The sequence below is a fragment of the Gallus gallus genome, chromosome Z, assembly GCF_016699485.2.
Source record: "Gallus gallus isolate bGalGal1 chromosome Z, bGalGal1.mat.broiler.GRCg7b, whole genome shotgun sequence".
NCBI lineage: Eukaryota > Metazoa > Chordata > Aves > Galliformes > Phasianidae > Gallus > Gallus gallus.
This window is the reverse complement of record NC_052572.1, coordinates 13,384,529-13,401,591: the sequence shown is the minus strand read 5'-3', so window position 1 is coordinate 13,401,591 and position 17,063 is coordinate 13,384,529. Positions and strand designations below refer to the sequence as shown.

At 37.3% G+C, this 17,063-nt stretch overlaps 1 protein-coding gene across 6 annotated transcripts in view; it reads left to right on the top strand.

Moving 5' to 3' along the window:
- TTC33 (tetratricopeptide repeat domain 33) overlaps positions 1-15,336 on the top strand; it is a 37,443-nt gene extending 22,107 nt beyond the window's left edge. For 3 of the 6 annotated variants that reach the window (XR_006932512.1, XR_005843266.2, XR_006932513.1), the window contains exons 4-6: positions 6,975-7,106; positions 13,049-14,830; positions 14,964-15,336. Coding sequence is in view for 3 of the 6 variants with exons in the window: in XM_004937213.5 (XP_004937270.1) it covers positions 6,975-7,106; positions 13,049-13,399 (483 nt within the window). In the remaining 3 variants the exon portion in view is untranslated. Of the gene's footprint in view, positions 1-6,974; positions 7,107-13,048 lie in introns of all 6 variants that reach the window. The other 3 variants (XM_004937213.5, XM_424771.8, XM_001232650.6) reach the window with 1 other exon arrangement.
- Positions 15,337-17,063: the final 1,727 nt, after the last annotated feature.

Genomic DNA, 17,063 nt, shown 5'->3' with positions numbered 1-17,063 from the left:
GTTTAAAACCATTCCCCCTTGTCCTGTCACTATCCACCCTCATAAACAGCCGTTTCCCCTCCTGTTTATAAGCTCCCTTCAAGTCCTGGTACTTCAGATAAATGGCCAAGGTGTCTGTAGGTGACTTAGTGGAAGACGGCACATCAACTTTCTGACTCAGAAATCAGCTGAATGACTGTGATTTGGTTTTGTAAAACTTCTTCAGTTATCTTAATGGTACTGTAGGAGAGGAGCAAAACCCGAAAGAATTACATGGACGTGAGCCAGCAGGGTGCCCTTGCAGCCCAGAAAGCCTACTGTATCCTGGGTTGCATCAAAAGTAGCATGGCCAGCAGGGTGGAGGAGGTGATCCTGCCCCTCTGCTCTGCGCTGTGAGGCCTCACCTGGAGTACTGCATCCAGATGTGGAGTCCTCAGTGCAGGGGAGACATGGATCTGTTGGAGTGTGTCCAGAGGAGCGCCACAAAAATGATCCAAGGGATGGAACACTTTCTCTACAAGGATAGGCTGAGAGAGCTGGGGCTGTTCAGCCAGGAGAAGGCTCCACAGACACCTGATAGTGGCCTTTCAGAATCAAAAAGGGAGCTACAAGAATGAAGGGGACAGATGCTTTAGCAAGGTCTGTGGTGATAGAACAAGGGGAAATGCTTTCAAACATAAAGAGGGGAGATTTATGTTGGATATAAGGAACAAATGTGATTCTACGATTCTGGTAGATTCTAGTAAGGGAATCTACATTTTGACTTTCAACTTGAACTTTGCTCTCTGCTGAAGAAGGGAGCACAGCTGGGAAGTTTCACTGTTTCTCTTTGAATTCACTTTTTGTTGTTCCATAGTACATTCTTATTCATGTTGCAATAGAAGATAAGTTTATGTACAAAATCGTATACTTCATAAAATTATTTCTTAAATCTTTTTAAACAAAAGTTCTGTTTTGATGTTTAAATCAGCAGCATTTCTTTATGCACAAGTCTCTTTTCTTTATGTACATCTCTATGCACAAGTAACTGTTACGGATATTATTTGTGGTGTGACTTATGCTTACTGGAAGCTGATTAGTGTAAGGTGTAATTTGATATCTTTCTACTTTTAATGCACTGATGTGAGCTGTAAAAATCCATTTTTGCCAAAATAGGAATACTTAAGTCATTCAAAAAATACTGTGGTTAATATTTAAATGATACTGTTTTCTCACTGAGTGTATTGTTCCTATCCATCATACCAACAGAAATACTAAAGCTATTACTGTGTAGCTAAATGGGAAAGTTTAGGTACCTCCAGATTTGGAAGAACACCAGTTTCTGCAAGGCCTTGGCCGGTGCTTAGGGCCTATGAAACCCATCAGTCTCAGTGCGAGTCATATACTTGAGGAGGTGATTCACATTAGGAGTAACTTTTCACTGCATGCAGAGGATTTTTATGGTCTCTACTCATTTTCTGTCAGTGAAGAAAAATCTCCCTGTGAAATCATTCTTTTTTGAGATTTAACATAGGATGGAAGGTTATGGATGGGCTTTAAGATCTGTGCATTCTGTAAGGCTTATGAAGATAATTTTCGTGTGGGTTATATAGCAGTTTCCCAGTTCATCAGTATTTGCTTTATCAGCACCAAAGTAACATTGTATATACTCTGTTGTTTAATATGCAGCTCAGCAAAATAAGCTAATGACATAGTAGGAATCTGTAAATATTTATGGAAAGGACTAAAAGATCTGTATTCTAACTGATGTGGCACAAACGTCTTTCCTAATTTCTGAAGAGTGAAAATAGTGTTTAAGGTTTTCAGTTGTCAGTAGCAGTTTGCAGTAAGTGCGCTTCCAGAAAATCATAGGGGACCCGTGCAGTTGCTCAACTGAATCTTGGTTCAAAACCCACGAGAGCCGATGAGTTTCTTTTCATTGCTCTCAGCTACTCTTTGATCACTTTAAAAAGCTATGATTATGATGTGTAGAGAAGCTAGGGGTGCACATACCTCTTTCCTTTTCATGCAAGATGTTTCAGATTCTGTAGTTCATCATCCCTTACCAGCTTTAACTTGTTCCCTGTTGAAAATGCTGGATAGCAAGTGAATGCTTATGTGAGCAGCTCATTTCTGTACTCTTATTATTTAAACGTTTTGGAAAAAAAAAAAGTCTCCTATTGTTAATTCTGATATTGGATCAGTAGCATCTTGTTCTTGAGTGTTCTTGAGTGCAGGAAGCTCACCTATATTAATTCAGTCTTTAAGAAATTCATTTTGGCCTAAATTCTTAAACATCTGGTGTATTACTTCACTTCTGCTTTGAATTATAAGAAGTCATAAAAGATGAAGGAGTTGTATGAAATAGGTTGTGAACCTTTGTGCAGTGACCAACGAGGACTCCTTCCTGAGGGAAGAGACATATCAGAGGGCAGTGGTACATGTAATGATCTCTCCTGGAATTCAGGAATCCCGAAGTACACAGTACAGTTGTTTTTAGATATTTGTAGAAATGAGTGAATACAAATGAAAGCAACAACAAAAGAAGAGTTCTCAATTTTGTAAGCTTTCTGGCTGTTTATCAGCTGTCTGATCTACTCTCTGTACCATACAGCATCCTCAATTAGTATACACTGAACAGGATTTTGGCTGCATATCTCTTTTATAGTCCAAGCCCATTATTTAAATCAGTCCAACCCCTGTTCTTAAGGATCAAGAAATCCATTGCTCAGTGAAGAAATAATTTCAACTTCCACTCATCCCTCTTCATACTTAAAAAATTGATAGGCTTCGTAAGAAATGGACAGATTTCATAATCCCTAGTTTAGGTTATAACAAATCAGCTAATAATTGCTGGTTCATATCTAGTAGATGTATGATCTTTAGTAGTTATATGTTTATGTTACAGGATATGAAATTTAGAGTAATACAAGATCTGCATGTCTGGCAGTTAGTTAGAAACAGACTGACTACTACCCATCTGTTCATGACAAAATATAGAAATAGAAAATGAGAGAGACATAGGAATAATTTTTTCCCTGGCTCCACTGGAATCTGTTTGCTGGATCAGACCTTTGCCTAACATGACTTTACAGTCAGTGAACTCATCCCTGGAGGTGTTCAACACTAAGCTGCCGGGGGCCCTGGGCCGCGTGATCTTGTGGGTGGCACACAGCAGGGGTTTGGAACAAGATGATCTTTAATGTCCCTTCCAACCCAGGACATCCAGATTCCGTGAACTCAGTGTAGGTACGAACTGAACTGAATTTAACATACTCTTCTGACAGACAGTCTTAAGATGCCATTTTCAGGTGACTGACTGAAATTCTGCTACCAACAAGTGTTGAGAACTGTTGATTTTAAAATGCCATTATTGTACATTTCTGTGGATAGCAAAAAAAAAAGTGTTCAGAAGTTTACTAATTAAAACAAAAATTGCTTCCCAGCAAAATAGCACATCATGCTGTAGCACAAACACAGTACCTGTGTAAGTTTAAGAGGGGGCAGATTTACTGAGAGGGTTACAACACAGCATCTGCCTACTTGGAAGTTCTTGTGGCCTTGAACTGCATTTAGTCTGTGCAGCAGTTGATGAAACTCAGTAAAGGAATTACCAAATTCTTCGTGTGTTCTCTGTCAATATTGTAGCTGTATGTATTGTATTGACTCTGCAGAGTTGTGTTTTTATATTTTTATGTATTTGTAGCTTTCTTTTATTGTCTGATATTAACCGTTTTGCGATTTATAGTAATTATTTAATGTTCTAATGTTACTTCTGCTGTGCAAGCTAGTAAACTGATAAATATTTTAGTGTTTTAAATAGATTTCACCCATGAATATAAAGACTTCACAGACACATGTCTGTGAATCAGTCATTTAGGCATTCACTATAACTAGAAAATAAATCAAATATGGGATAAGATTACTTAACTGTGAAATTTGAGGGCTGTCTTGCTAATGAAGTTTGCAAAAGAAAATACATACAAGTTAGAGTAACAGAAGTGAAACAGAAACTTAGAGAATCAGCTCTTAAAAGGGACATTTATAAACAAATATATCTTAATCCTCATTTTACAGGCAGGTGATTTTGGCAAAATAGTCATTATTTATTTATTGTCATATCTTGCTTCAAAATAAAGATCTGTTTTGCTAATAGGGTTGTCTCTTCATGGAGGCTTTCCCCAATGCAATTATGACAAGTAAAAGCTTGGTATTCTCTCAAATGAGGAGGTTATATTGGTGCATTTTTCTGAGAAATACATAGTTCTTCTGAATGGTCATGCTATTTGTCTGGTCATTGAAAAATACCTTAGTGCAGCTGAATGTCTTTTCTTTCTGTTAAAAAATAAAATAAAATAAAGGCCCATTTTAAATAAATACTCTGACAAGTCTGATTTATTCTAACAGTTCTGGCAACCCTGACTGTGGCATGGGGGCTGAAACTGAATGATCATTCTGGTCCTTCTCAACCCAGGCCATTCTATGATTGTACAATATGATTCATGACTTCTTAAAATGATGCTTTCTTGTTCCTGCTTTCACTAGTAATATGAGTTTTTAAGCGTTTTTGTGGACGTGACTAGCAACGGGTACAATTATTCGTCTCTACTCTCAAAAAAATTCCCACTGTTGAAATAGGTTTGAATGTAACTCGAACCAAAAGAGATTACACAAAATTGCTGATAATGTATTCTAATTTTAAGTGTCTGGATTCTGACAAGAATTCCCAACAAGATGCGTTCTCTGCAGACGGAGGAGTTCCTTCTGAAAGGAATTCAACCAAATCAAAGAGTGCTTATTTTGGAGGGGGCCTTTGGGGGTAGTGAGTTCTATTTATTCAGTTTTCTTCAGTAGAATTATTTCAAAACATGATGGACAATTTGCTTGAAAATAAAATTGCATGAAAATAATGTGCATTAAGATTATTCATCCATAATGGCTAGTAAGTATAGCTGTGTCCCTTTATTAACAACTGAAAAATGTTCTTGTGCTGGATTGTTAATTGGAACATTGAAATTAATTTTTGAGTAACTTGAGAAACTGATGCCGTATGCTATTAGCACAGTGCTTACCATCATAATTTGGAAGAGCACTTTTGAAACAGCTATCTAAATTAATGCACACAACAGTTCTGCATAGATGGAAGTGGAGTAATTGGGTTGCATTATTATTAGTAAGGTTGTAGTCCAGTAGACAAGGCGGTAAAATTCATTCAACACTAAAAAATATATCCCAAATACTTACAATGATATTTTGGAGTTGTTGCAGTAGAAAGTACTTGTAAGAAATGCTGAACACTCTGAGGTATATAAAATTGTTCAAGTGGTTATATACTTGGGTTTCATCTTCTGTTACGGGAATCAACGCATTAAGAGGTGAATGTAAAAGCCAGCTGAGAGGTGCAGAATCACTTAATCTTGGTGGGATGCACACCTCTCTCCTAGTAACAGTTTGACTCAATTCATGGATCTGCTTCAATCAGAAGAAGATGCACACAGAAATGCAGTTGAACTGAAAGTTTTGGAAAAATACATAGCAGTCATTACTTTTTTTTTTTTTTTTTTTCTGAGAAAGCATGGTTGTTGATAACTGTTGAGGAAAAAAAGGAGGAGAAAATGACATGACATGACTTACGGCTGTGGGGGGGTGTACCTAAAAATTTTTAGGTACTTTTGAATTCCAGTGTGTAGCCTGTTGAGTTAAAGTGAAACCAAATTTAGGTATTTTTAAGTTCCAGTGTGTAGCCTGTTGAGTTAAAGTGAAACCATGCAACTGCTCTCCAGAAAAAATCTTACTAAAACACCAGAGGATACCTGGATACCAAAGGCTTTATTGGAGATTTTGCTTGCTGTATTTGTTGCATGCGCGGTTAACTTTCTTCAGCAAAGCTATTTCACCTTAGCTACCCTAATGCTGTGCAAGTACAATTAAAATTAGTTAGTATTAATTCAAAATACTTGAATTTGAATCCTCCTCTACACCACGCTCATATTTGTCTGTTTAACATACCATAGGAAAGTAAGGTTAAATGCATTCTATGCTTGAGCAGATGTGCTACTGTGTTCTGATATTTATCATGATTGAGGGTTGACCAGTTTGGAAGAAAGCGGCTAGCCACGCATGAGTCTTACTTGTGTGGTTAACATTTTCATCATACTGTTGGAATGCAGTTGTCATTGTTTCTTATGCTGTTATCTATCACCATAGCATGCGGGTATTTGAAATCATGATCTCAGAGTGATGCAGGTCTTCAGGTAGCATGCCAATCTCAAGGAGGTCTTGGAAAAATAAGGCAAGCTTTGAGCCACAATATGTGTTGTTAAGTATGATTTACAGGCTAAGTTATGAAGATTCAGTGCAAGGGATAGAATAGTAACGGGCCCATACTAACCTGTAGTGCTGAGTGAAAGTGATTTCTACATTCAGAAACGAACTATTTTAATTTTTTTATGTAGATGACTTCATATCCAAGTAAAGCATCCTTCAGTAGCAAGCTGTCTCTCAAGTATAACATTTTTACAGTTGTTTTATTGTTGTTTTCATTCGGATTACCATTTTTTTTTCTCATAATTTTATCATGTGCACTGTAACTTTACTGGGTAGATTTCAATTTTCTATTAAAAAGAAAAAACTCAGGGGTTTTGCAACAGTACTTGCTTATTCATTGTGCTTAATTCTCAATGTTTTCCCATGGTGTAATGCCACAATTCCGATACTCTTTTATAAAGAGTGGGATTTGCAGGGAGGGAGAGGGGATGCCTTCCAAAGCAATTAATCTACTTCTAGGATAATTGCTGAAACAGTTAAGATGAATCATCCTGTAGCATGCCTGTTTCTCTCCATGAGGTATGGAGCGAGTATAAGTGCCATAGACAGCTGACGTTTGAACTATGAAAAGATAGGTGAGATGAAACTGTCTTTAAAATAGGAAAAATAGTGGTTACTTGAGTAATCCCAGAAAACTTAATTCTGTTTTCACTTTGCTTATTCTTATTCCTCTTATTTTTCTGCCATAGGTCCTGATGTCTTTACATGAAATGTTCCCAGCAGTGCATGCAGCAGAAATGGCTGTTCAGAGGAACCCACGTTCCTGGGATGCCTGGCAGACTTTGGGACGTGCCCAGCTTGGATTAGGAGAGATAGCACTGGTAGGAGAATAAACGACATTGACACGTTAAAATTCTGAACTACATCCTCTGAATTGTGTGTGAGAGTGTGATGGTACAAAAATACCAAGACAGTTGAATAGGCTTAAACAGCTTGCATGCAGGCAAGGAAAAAGATGCTTGCTGTTAGTTACCAGTATGTCCCTCTACTTGGTTGTTTATCACAAGTGTTTCCTGTGTGGTTTTGCTGGTAGGCTTGTGTAAGACCTGCCTAGCTCAAAGCTTTTTGTTTTACGTGCTCTGTTTAAGTAGTGGCTTTATGCAGCAGAGTAATTACGATGATGTAACTGCACACACTACATTCTAGATGCTGTACTGCTACAACACTGCTCACCATGCTTTAAAGCTGAAAGTACTGTGAAGTCCCAGGTGATACCTGTCCTCAGTTTTATGCACATCTGCAAGAACGTGCAACAAAACTCTTGTTTTCCCTACCTCCTGCTTTCTTGCTTCAAATGCAGCAAATCACATGTGCGCTTCCACGCATCCCTGTGGCTCCATGACTCCATATGGGAGATGACATCGATTCTTTTGCTAATAAGAGAATAAAAAGGCTGGGGTGCTCTGCAGTAGCTGGAGTACATCTTTTCTCTAGCTTCATCTGTATACCATGGTGCTGTACTGAGAACATTAAGTAATACAGAAGGAAACATCCCTTACATCAAATCACCCACAGTCTGCAGGTCATCTGACTTGAAATAGCCTTCTGCGTGTTAAAGTGTGGAAACATGGTCAGTGAGCTTTGTAGTCCAGATATGTTCACAAAAGTCAGTTGGAAAAATGATCTGTAATGGGCTGTCAGATAAAAAAGATAGTGGCTTTATTTAGTTTTTATTTTGAGTAGCTGAGTGCTGGTTATATAGAAATGAATAATACTGTCATTAAAGTATTCATGTAAAGTTGCAATGTTTGAACTGGAGATTTTTCAAGCATAAAAAATAATTTTCATGTTTTTGAGTGAGGCTAACAAGTCATGGAGAGCATGGATTTTTTTAAGCTACAGTAGGGTACAGTATTTGAAAGAAAGAAAGAAAAAAATGGCAAAACATGAGGATAACATTAGGTAGAAGCTGTGTGTTGAAGATACTGTGTAGTGTTCTGCTTTCTGTTGTCACGGTATCAAAACATGGAATATTTAATATAAATCCATACCTGTCTGCATCATGTCAAATAGCTGGTGACATTCCATTGCTTTTGTGTTGTAGAAGGCAAGGGCAGATGGTCTGTCATGTCTGCATTAACAATCTATAAATCCTCTTTTTTTTTTCAATGCCTAAAATTGCTACTGTAAATTGTGTCTGAGATTTTAAATACATTAGTCTCAGGAAATTCGAAGTTGTTTCCTGCAAGAATCCCAGGTAGCTGGTGCTGCTTATTCTATAAAGAAAAAAAATAATAAAAAATAATAAAAAAAGAAAAAACCTACAATAATAGCAATGAAAATTGCAGATATACCCATGTTAGTTACACCAGCAGGTCTGCACACCAGGCCATGTAAGCTTCAGCTGCATTAACCACTTGCATCACTCCAACAAGAGCAGGTATCTTTAGTAGATAGAGCTGGGGACTCAATATCCACTCTATGTGCATTTTGTTTTAATTCAGACTAGCTCTGTTTGGAGAACTTCAGGGGCTCTCTTGGAGCGCAACATGGAATTTAACCAGAAGGGTTGTCTGACTCCCCAGTGCTAACCAGAGCATTTTAAGTTGGAACAGAGATTTGCATCAAAGCACATAATGAATCTGAGAGCCTGGTGGTGGGTAACGTCCTGTTGGCATCTCCAGTTCTTTAACATGGGGCACTAATTGCTTTTTGGTGTGTTTAAGGCATACTGAATTGCCTCCTAATGAGAGTGCTCTCACATACAAAGAATAGCATTGGGACTTCAGATATAAACTGAATGTATTATAATATATATTATAAACTTCAGATAATGCCCACTATTTTCAAACAGAGGCGTTTTTAAGGAATCTTAGGAAAAGAGTGGAGAAGTCTTACAAGGTTAAATAATTTCCTAAGTATTGAACTTTTGGAGACTTCTTGAACTATTATCTATTGTAGTTATACTCTTCCCATTAGCCTTTTGTTACCGTGATATTCTCATCTTTCACTGCATTATATTTTTTACAAAGAAGTGCTAATAAAGTATGAACGTCAGTGCTTTTTGTATTGTCTGAGATTTGGAAACTCCTGCCCTTCTCCAGAGCAGCTTCGCTGCTTTATTGTTTCACGTCTCCCTTTCTCCACTCCACAGTGTATTTCCTCACTGCCCACATCCTGCCAAATGGTCTGTCATAAATATTTTTATTAATTCACAGAGAATGATGTACTTTTTGCAGGGAAAGATGAACTGTATTTTGATTTTGTTTCCTCTGTCTAAAATACAACTTCCAAACAAACTCATCTATATTGTGTGTAATATATGTATTTCTTGCGAATGAAAGATGTTGGGGGGGGCTAAACTTGTGACAGAGACTTAATGAGGTAAAGTAGTTCCAGTTTATTTAACTATTACAGAAGCTATGCACTCTTTTTTCCCGAATTTAGTAAATCGGGTCACTAGTAAGAGTTAATTACAAACAAGTAGAACGTAGTGCATGCCAAGTAAGATGTAATTTCCTACATTCTAGAAACTGATTTGTAGGGGTACACCTGAGTAAATGTCACTGTGAGTAGAGTAACTGTAGAAAAGCATAGCTGGGCCTACTCTGTGTCTGTAATTGTAAATGTTTGTTTTTGAGTGAATTTTACTGTATTGTCGATGACACTCTAAAGTAACAATTTCACGCAAATAATCTTCATTGGAGCAGTTCTTCCCATGAGAGAAAGCGAGGCATACTTTCACTGTCAGGACTCCTCTTACGTGCACAAATGAAATTAAAAAGAAGCACTGCAATTAAAAAAAATAGCTACTTGATCTGTAATTTTGGCATAGAATTCCTTGTAATTTCATCTGAAGTGTGAAACAAAAATTCCAAATTACACTACTTTCATCAGGTTTTGATAAAAGACATTTCTATAGGGAGATAAAAAAAAAGAAAGCACAGGACATATTTCTTGTTCTACATGCCAGCCACATGCGTGTTCTAGTGTATAGGATTTGGGAAGCATTAAGCTAAAGTTTGGGAGAAAATAAAAGACTTTGTCAGATGAAAAGTTCTGTTGAATTCTTTTCAACAGCTTTTAATGATCCTTTTCAAGAGTAGGTGCCACTCAGTGATACAAGGTTATAACGTATTTTTAATGCATGAAAGGACCTTCTGCTGAGACCTGATGTTATTTTCAGTTTGCAGAAAAGCAAACAATTTTCTGAGAGTTTAAATGCTGTTTCAGCTGTATTTCCAGCCGATCTGAGTCCATTGTTGCAAACATATCCTTTTTACCCTTTATCATTTGGTGGAAGAGGAGTCAAATGTGTTGAGTTCTCGAATGGGATAGTTTTTTGTTCCCATGATCAAACTGGATTATGCCTATCTACGCAGTAGAGCTTACTGTACAGATCTGTAAGGTAAAGCCAGCCTAAGGCAGGTGCTTCCAAAGAGTTTGCCCCAGTGTCTTGCAAGGATACTTCTGAACAAAATGGATTTATGAGCTTAAGAACTGCAAATAAAAGGTGTTCAGCTTATTCTTGAATGCAGAATTAGTATTTTTGTTGGAAATTATTTTCAGTAAGAAAATTGCTTCTGAGAAGAAGAAATACTTGGAACAGAAATCTGCCTAGAAAAACTCAGCCTGACTGTTTAAAGGTGAAGTAGATAAAGACATTTGCTATTCAGGCTAAATTATATAAACTAATTAGAGTGAAAATATCTGGAAGGATTGGATTTCATTTGGTCAGTATCTTCAAATGTAGTAGAGATTTCCATGAAAATGAGTTGTAGTCACGGTGGGTAGCACAAGATGTAACAAACTTTAATTGAAATAAAATATCGTATTGAATGTTGGGGGAAAATATCCATCTGTAAGTATTGTTAGATATGGAGAGAGATTGCTTACAGTTGTATATACATCTCAACTGTTGGGCAGCTTTTAAAATAGGTCAAGAGGACTCTTGTCAGATGTAAAATAAAAACCTATTGTAAGTCCTCATGTCAGGTGTGAGCTGTGTATGGTCTCCGTCAGCACAGAATGTGAAAGTGGCACTTCCTGAGCTGATCCATGTGAATGGCTTTACTACAGGATAATTGGCTTTGAACAGTAGTTTGTCATTATTAAAATTATAAATGGGATGAGAAATAGGAAAAAAAAAGTGATATTCAGAATATTTTTTCTAATAGATGTACAAAGATGATCATTTTCTGTTGTATGGTTCTCAAGGCAGCTTTTCAGCTCATTAAATGTTGCCTTATACTAATCTGTTTTTTATTACTGCGTTCAGTGTGGTTTAATATGCATGAATGTAACTATATAGAAAAGTTCATTATATAGAAATGTTTTAATTAAGAGACCTCTTCTTTGGAAGGCTGAAAGGCAGATGGTGTTTGTTTATATCTTGTGTTTAACAGAAAAAAAAAAAAGAGCGTTTAGTGTTTACTTGTAGCTCATCTATCCCTGGAAATGAAAGGGAGCAAAGTTGAATAAAATGACACTGTTCTGCAAGAATTAAACTGCACTGCTCCTTCTGTTTAAAGTTACAGTGTGCTCCTATGCTTCGGATCTGGCTGAGGACCAATTATAAAGTCTTCTTTATTCCTGGAACTGAAAGGCTGCCTATTACAACTGCAGTCAGTAATACTGATAGCACTGTCAGCATTTCTTAAGATCTGATGTGTATCTAAGTCTGTTCCTACTGACTTCGTGTCATGTGGAATTTGTATATTATTGTGTGCCAGAAGAAGAATGAACTGCTGGTTTCTGTCAATTCAGATGAAAAGTAATCATTTTTCAAATTAACTTGCATTCTTTTTGTATTTATAAATTATGAATGAACACGATGTTGATAATTGCTCATGTCTTTATAGTCATTGTATGCCAGCTGTTAGAACAGTTCCCAAATATTACCAGCAGTATAATGACTGATTTTCCACCCCGTGGGAAGGCTTGTGTGCTTCATCATCAAATAATTTGATCATTCAGGTGGCTACTTCCATAACTGACCATAAAATCATAGATGTAAAATACTTACATGCCTATGTGTACATACCTATAAATCATAGTAGATGAAGTCAGTCTTGACCTTGTCACTGTGAATATATGAGGCTGCTCCAAAAGTAATGCCTCCTATTTTACTACATTGTCCCAAGCCTTCAGAGACAAATGTTGATGGTATAGCACCAAAGGCTGAACCTTCCCACCAATATTCCATTACATGTTGTTGCTGTGTGACAGGTGGCAGCATAGGGGGACAGTCTGACACAGTAGTGTCTGACCTAGAAATGCACATGGAGCAGAGGGGTGGACTTGAATTCCTCCATGCAGATAAAATTGCACCTGTTGACTTTCGTTAACACTTGTGAACATTTATGGAGACCAAATTGTGGGTATGAGCACAGTGAGGGTGGTGAGTGGTGGGTTTCAGAACGATGCCATCATAGGAACTGCAAAACAGTGGGTCTCCTCCACTGGTACTTATTTTTCCAATAATACAGTAGTGAAATAATTTTGGCTTCTACTTGATTACAGTATCATTTTTGACATACGAACTCTTATTTGTACCTTTGTTGCCAAATACCTGGTCTGTTGATTGTGCTTTCATGTTCCTGGTGTTTTCAGACACTTGCATACAGTGTTGTTTGTGGATAATGCTGCTACTGAACTTAGAGCTGAGGGAGAATATTCCTCTGAATATCAGATTGTAGTAAAATCATTTTTTGCTTTGCTCGAATAATGTCCATATTTCTTTTTTTTTTTTTCCCTGTAAATTTCTGTTATGAAATACATAGGTTTCAAACTTTTCCATCCCTCTTCCTTATTCTGTTTGCAGGCAATCCGGAGTTTTCAGGTATCCTTACACATCTTTCCAATGAACCCTGAAGTATGGAAGGAAGACCTTTCTTGGGCAAGAAAACTACATGAACAGCAGAAGGCAACAAAGACAGAGGCAGTGCAATCACAGGCCAAAGGAAAAGAGATTGCACAAGCATCGATCCCAGACTATGACTTTGAAAGTGATGAAATTGTGGCAGTCTGTGCTGCCATTGCAGAGAAGGAGAAGGCTCTTTCAGAAGCTAAAACTGTTGTGATTGTGTCCGCTTCAGGCACAGTAGAGACTGTTACTGAGAAAGAGAATTGCACTTCAACTCCTGATGAATCTGTTTTTATCAGAGCCCGATAGGGCAGCCCTGTGGATTGTCAGTGCTGCTTCAAATGTCAGTTACCACATCGGTTTGTTTGTTTGTTTGTTTTTTTAAGCAGTAGTGGAGCCTGCAAAAATAAAAGATTGAAATTATTTTTCTTCTGTAAAGCGAAAAAAAATGATGTGAGTTTTTTTTTGAGAGGAAATCCAAGATTTTATTTTGGAAACCTCATTAACAAATGTAATGTTAAAATGCTAGACTACATTCTCACATCTTACCATATTTCATAATTTTACAGGTTAATGTCTACATTTTCTGACTAATTAATGAACTGTTATTTAAAATGCAAAAGAAAAAGGGATTTCAAAATATTTATCTCAGTCCTTAATCATTAGCATTATTTATCTTCCAGCTATGGTGAACTGTTCTCTGTTATCAGAAGCTTTTAATTTCATTAAGATTAACTTTCCTATTGGGAAGTTTCCTGTGAAACAGAGACGGATTTTTACTTTGTGTTTGTTGTGTCTGTGATAGACCGGAGATCTGACCTGTAGTCAAACAAAACTGGTAAAACCTTCCATGCTGCTTTCAGAGGTGAGTGGCTAAATACTTCAGATGAAAGGCAGTGCTATACTGAACAAGCACCTGAATGCTTAATTATTATTAAATGTTTCACTAGAAGAGCGAAGATTCAGCTGAGACTGAAACTGGTCATAAGTGCTATACTACAAATACCACTGTAAGTAAAATGTTGGGAGTTGGAAATAGATATTTCTGCAGGATGCTGTATTTTACATAGCCTTTCCTTTCTAAGTAAGGCTAATCTTATAAAGGGGATCAATTTTCTTTTCACAGTTCTTGCAACCTGCCAATTAAATTATGGTCTCGGTGAACCAGTTGTTCAGGGCAGCATTGCCTGAGTCTCCATCTTTATTCTTTTTGGATTTTAGATGCTGTGGTGGATATTTATAACTGTGAGAAACTTAGGAGACATGCTTGCTTAGTCTTCATCTTTGTTTAGGGGAAGATGGCCACTGGTTCCTTCTGTGAACCACTTAGAGAAACAAAATCAGGTAGTTGATGTACTCTTTATTAAGACTACCCTCTTTTTGTTGTCAGAGGAGACAGGATAGAGAAGATAGCCTCCAGACTAAACTGGATAATAGTCACGTTTAAATATCCAAAATAATTATAATTACAGTGACTATTAAAAAATGTAAGACATCACCATGCTATGTTTTTGTTTATTCAGTTCTGAAAAAGATTTTTAAATGCTTGTTGAGTGGGTGTACTTGAATCGAAATGCTCTGCTGTATAATTTCTTCATCTTGGGTTTTCGTTTGCTTGTTTGTTTGTTTGTTTTTGTAGCAAATAGTACAATCTGTTCAGCAGTAGGAGGTGTTAGAAGAGTTTGACAACTCTCTTCAAAGAAGAGGCATTCTCTGGAAAAGGAAGCGTGCACAAAAGCTGTAAGACATCTTCTGTTTTCCGTTTTAATGTAGTTTGGCTGTAATCAAATAAATCTTTCCTTTCTTTGCCTTTTATAATTGCATCTGTGTTGTGTATTTTCTCATATGGAAAGGAGTCCCTTCTTCCTTGCAGAGGTCATTGCTATCACCGTTTCTGCTTCCACTGAAAAGATTCGCAAAATTACTATTGACTTCAGTGCTGTTGGTCGAAGTTATGGCAGTGCGCATCTGTACCATCAGGCTCAACAGTTGTGTTGGGCTGGAGGTGGTGGTGTTCCCATTCCCAGTACTAAGTGTGTTTTTTATTCTGATGTTACTAGGTTATAAATTCTAGGTATTATCTTGTCAGTAATATCTTGAAACAGATAAGTTATTGTGAATATGTTACTCTTAGGGAGGAAGCTTCACTACTGATATTGCAGCCTCTCTCTTTTTTTTTGTACAGCATGCCATGTTTTGCACGTACAGGATTTTCTGGATCTGTTTGAATAAAATAATGACTTCTCTGTTGTGTAGTGATGCCTGTTTATTCTTTAGGTAGTAACAAGAATGTTATCATTGGCCGTTCTGGGGTGTTAATCATATAATCAGTTGGCTTCTTTTGTCGCTGCTGGATGTGTTAAGTAGTCATAGTTAAAAAAAATGAGCTATCTCATGATACATATACACAGTCTGTTATCTCTGGATGTCGTCCATATGAATCATATATGAAAATGCTGAGATGTAGCAAGGTAGTTAAAGTGCAAAATACAGCTGAGGATTTGAATCTGATTTTTTCCCTTGGAAAATTTTATATCTGGAAAGAAATGTATAACTTTAGAGGGCCATTCATACGCCTCATGTTAGATAAAAATCTTCAGAAATGTTGAATCAAGGTGCTTAATTAGTTCCACTGACTACAAAAAAGAAGCCTGAAGTGGCTGACTGGTAGTCAAATACTGAAACAGAGTAGATGAATTCCACCCCTGCAGAATGAGATAACGATCTTCTGAAAACTGAACAGAAGAGGGCTGTTCTGAAGGTAATGTCAGAGAGCGTTGCTGTGTTCTTTGTTGTAGTTTCCATGGAAATATATAGGAAGCATTACTTTCTGAGTAACCTACATAGATTACATGGAGAGAGAACAAATACTTTCCAACAGTATTAGAGGGTAAAGTATGGATCAGATAACAGTGGCTCTAATTTAATAATACAATGTGGGACTGGGTTTTAAAAGAGGTTATGGAAGGCAAAAAAAAGTGAACTCTGTTCTCATCCCTAAAACCTCCTTGAATAACTGTTGATGTTTGGGATAAAGATGAGAAAGGTAGCATTGAAAATGTACCTGGCAACATGAGGTTAGTGTCCCCCAGATCTTAAAAGTAATAGGAAGAAGGTAAAAATGAGTTTTACTTCTAGATCATATAATAGCTGTGAACTTACATAGTACTGGGGTTCAGGAAAGCAGAAGCATATGGCCCTGGACTACGCATATTTACTGTAGGTTGGTGTCATACCAATTACCACATTCTCAAGTGGATTGAAGTTCTTAGCCTGGTAAGTAGCAGAAGTTCCATTGTGGCAGATCGACTGTCCTGGTTTAGGGGGCTGACTTTCTAAGAGGGGTGACTCTAGGAGCTCTTTGAATTTTAGAGGGTAAATGGTCAAAGGGAAAGACTGGAGGTAGGGAGTGAGTTTTGTATTGACGTTCAGTAAGCTTGGGGTTCTGACTTCATTTTATTTTCATATCTGATAAAGCTGACAGTTCTGTAACGGAGCCTAGCAGTGGGAAGGTCTGTTATGTTGTGACTTAAAAAGTAAATCCGCTTTGCAGTTTTGCAGAACATTGGCTGAAAAGTTTTGTAGAAGACGTCTTGATCAAGATGTCATGGTGCCATTTGAAGATAATGGGATACACTGATAGGGTTATCACTTTGGCAGTGCACTTAAAGCACTGATATATATTAAGTAGCACTGGTGTTGCGGACAGTGGAGATGTATAGGCTTGGTTTGTAATAGGATCTTTCAGCCCACGCTTGGAGCATAAGTGCACTGTATCCTGCACCTTAAACCTGGACCCAAGTGCAATGCTAACTTACTGATCACAAGTTCAAATTAATTTACAAATATTCGTAGAAGTCAGTTTCCTACCAATACTGGCTGTCATCCTATTGTGAGTAGATTATTCACACCATGCCAGAGGACAGGGGTGTAAATGGAGTTTAGGTCTGGAGTCTGGGGAAAGGTACAGGTG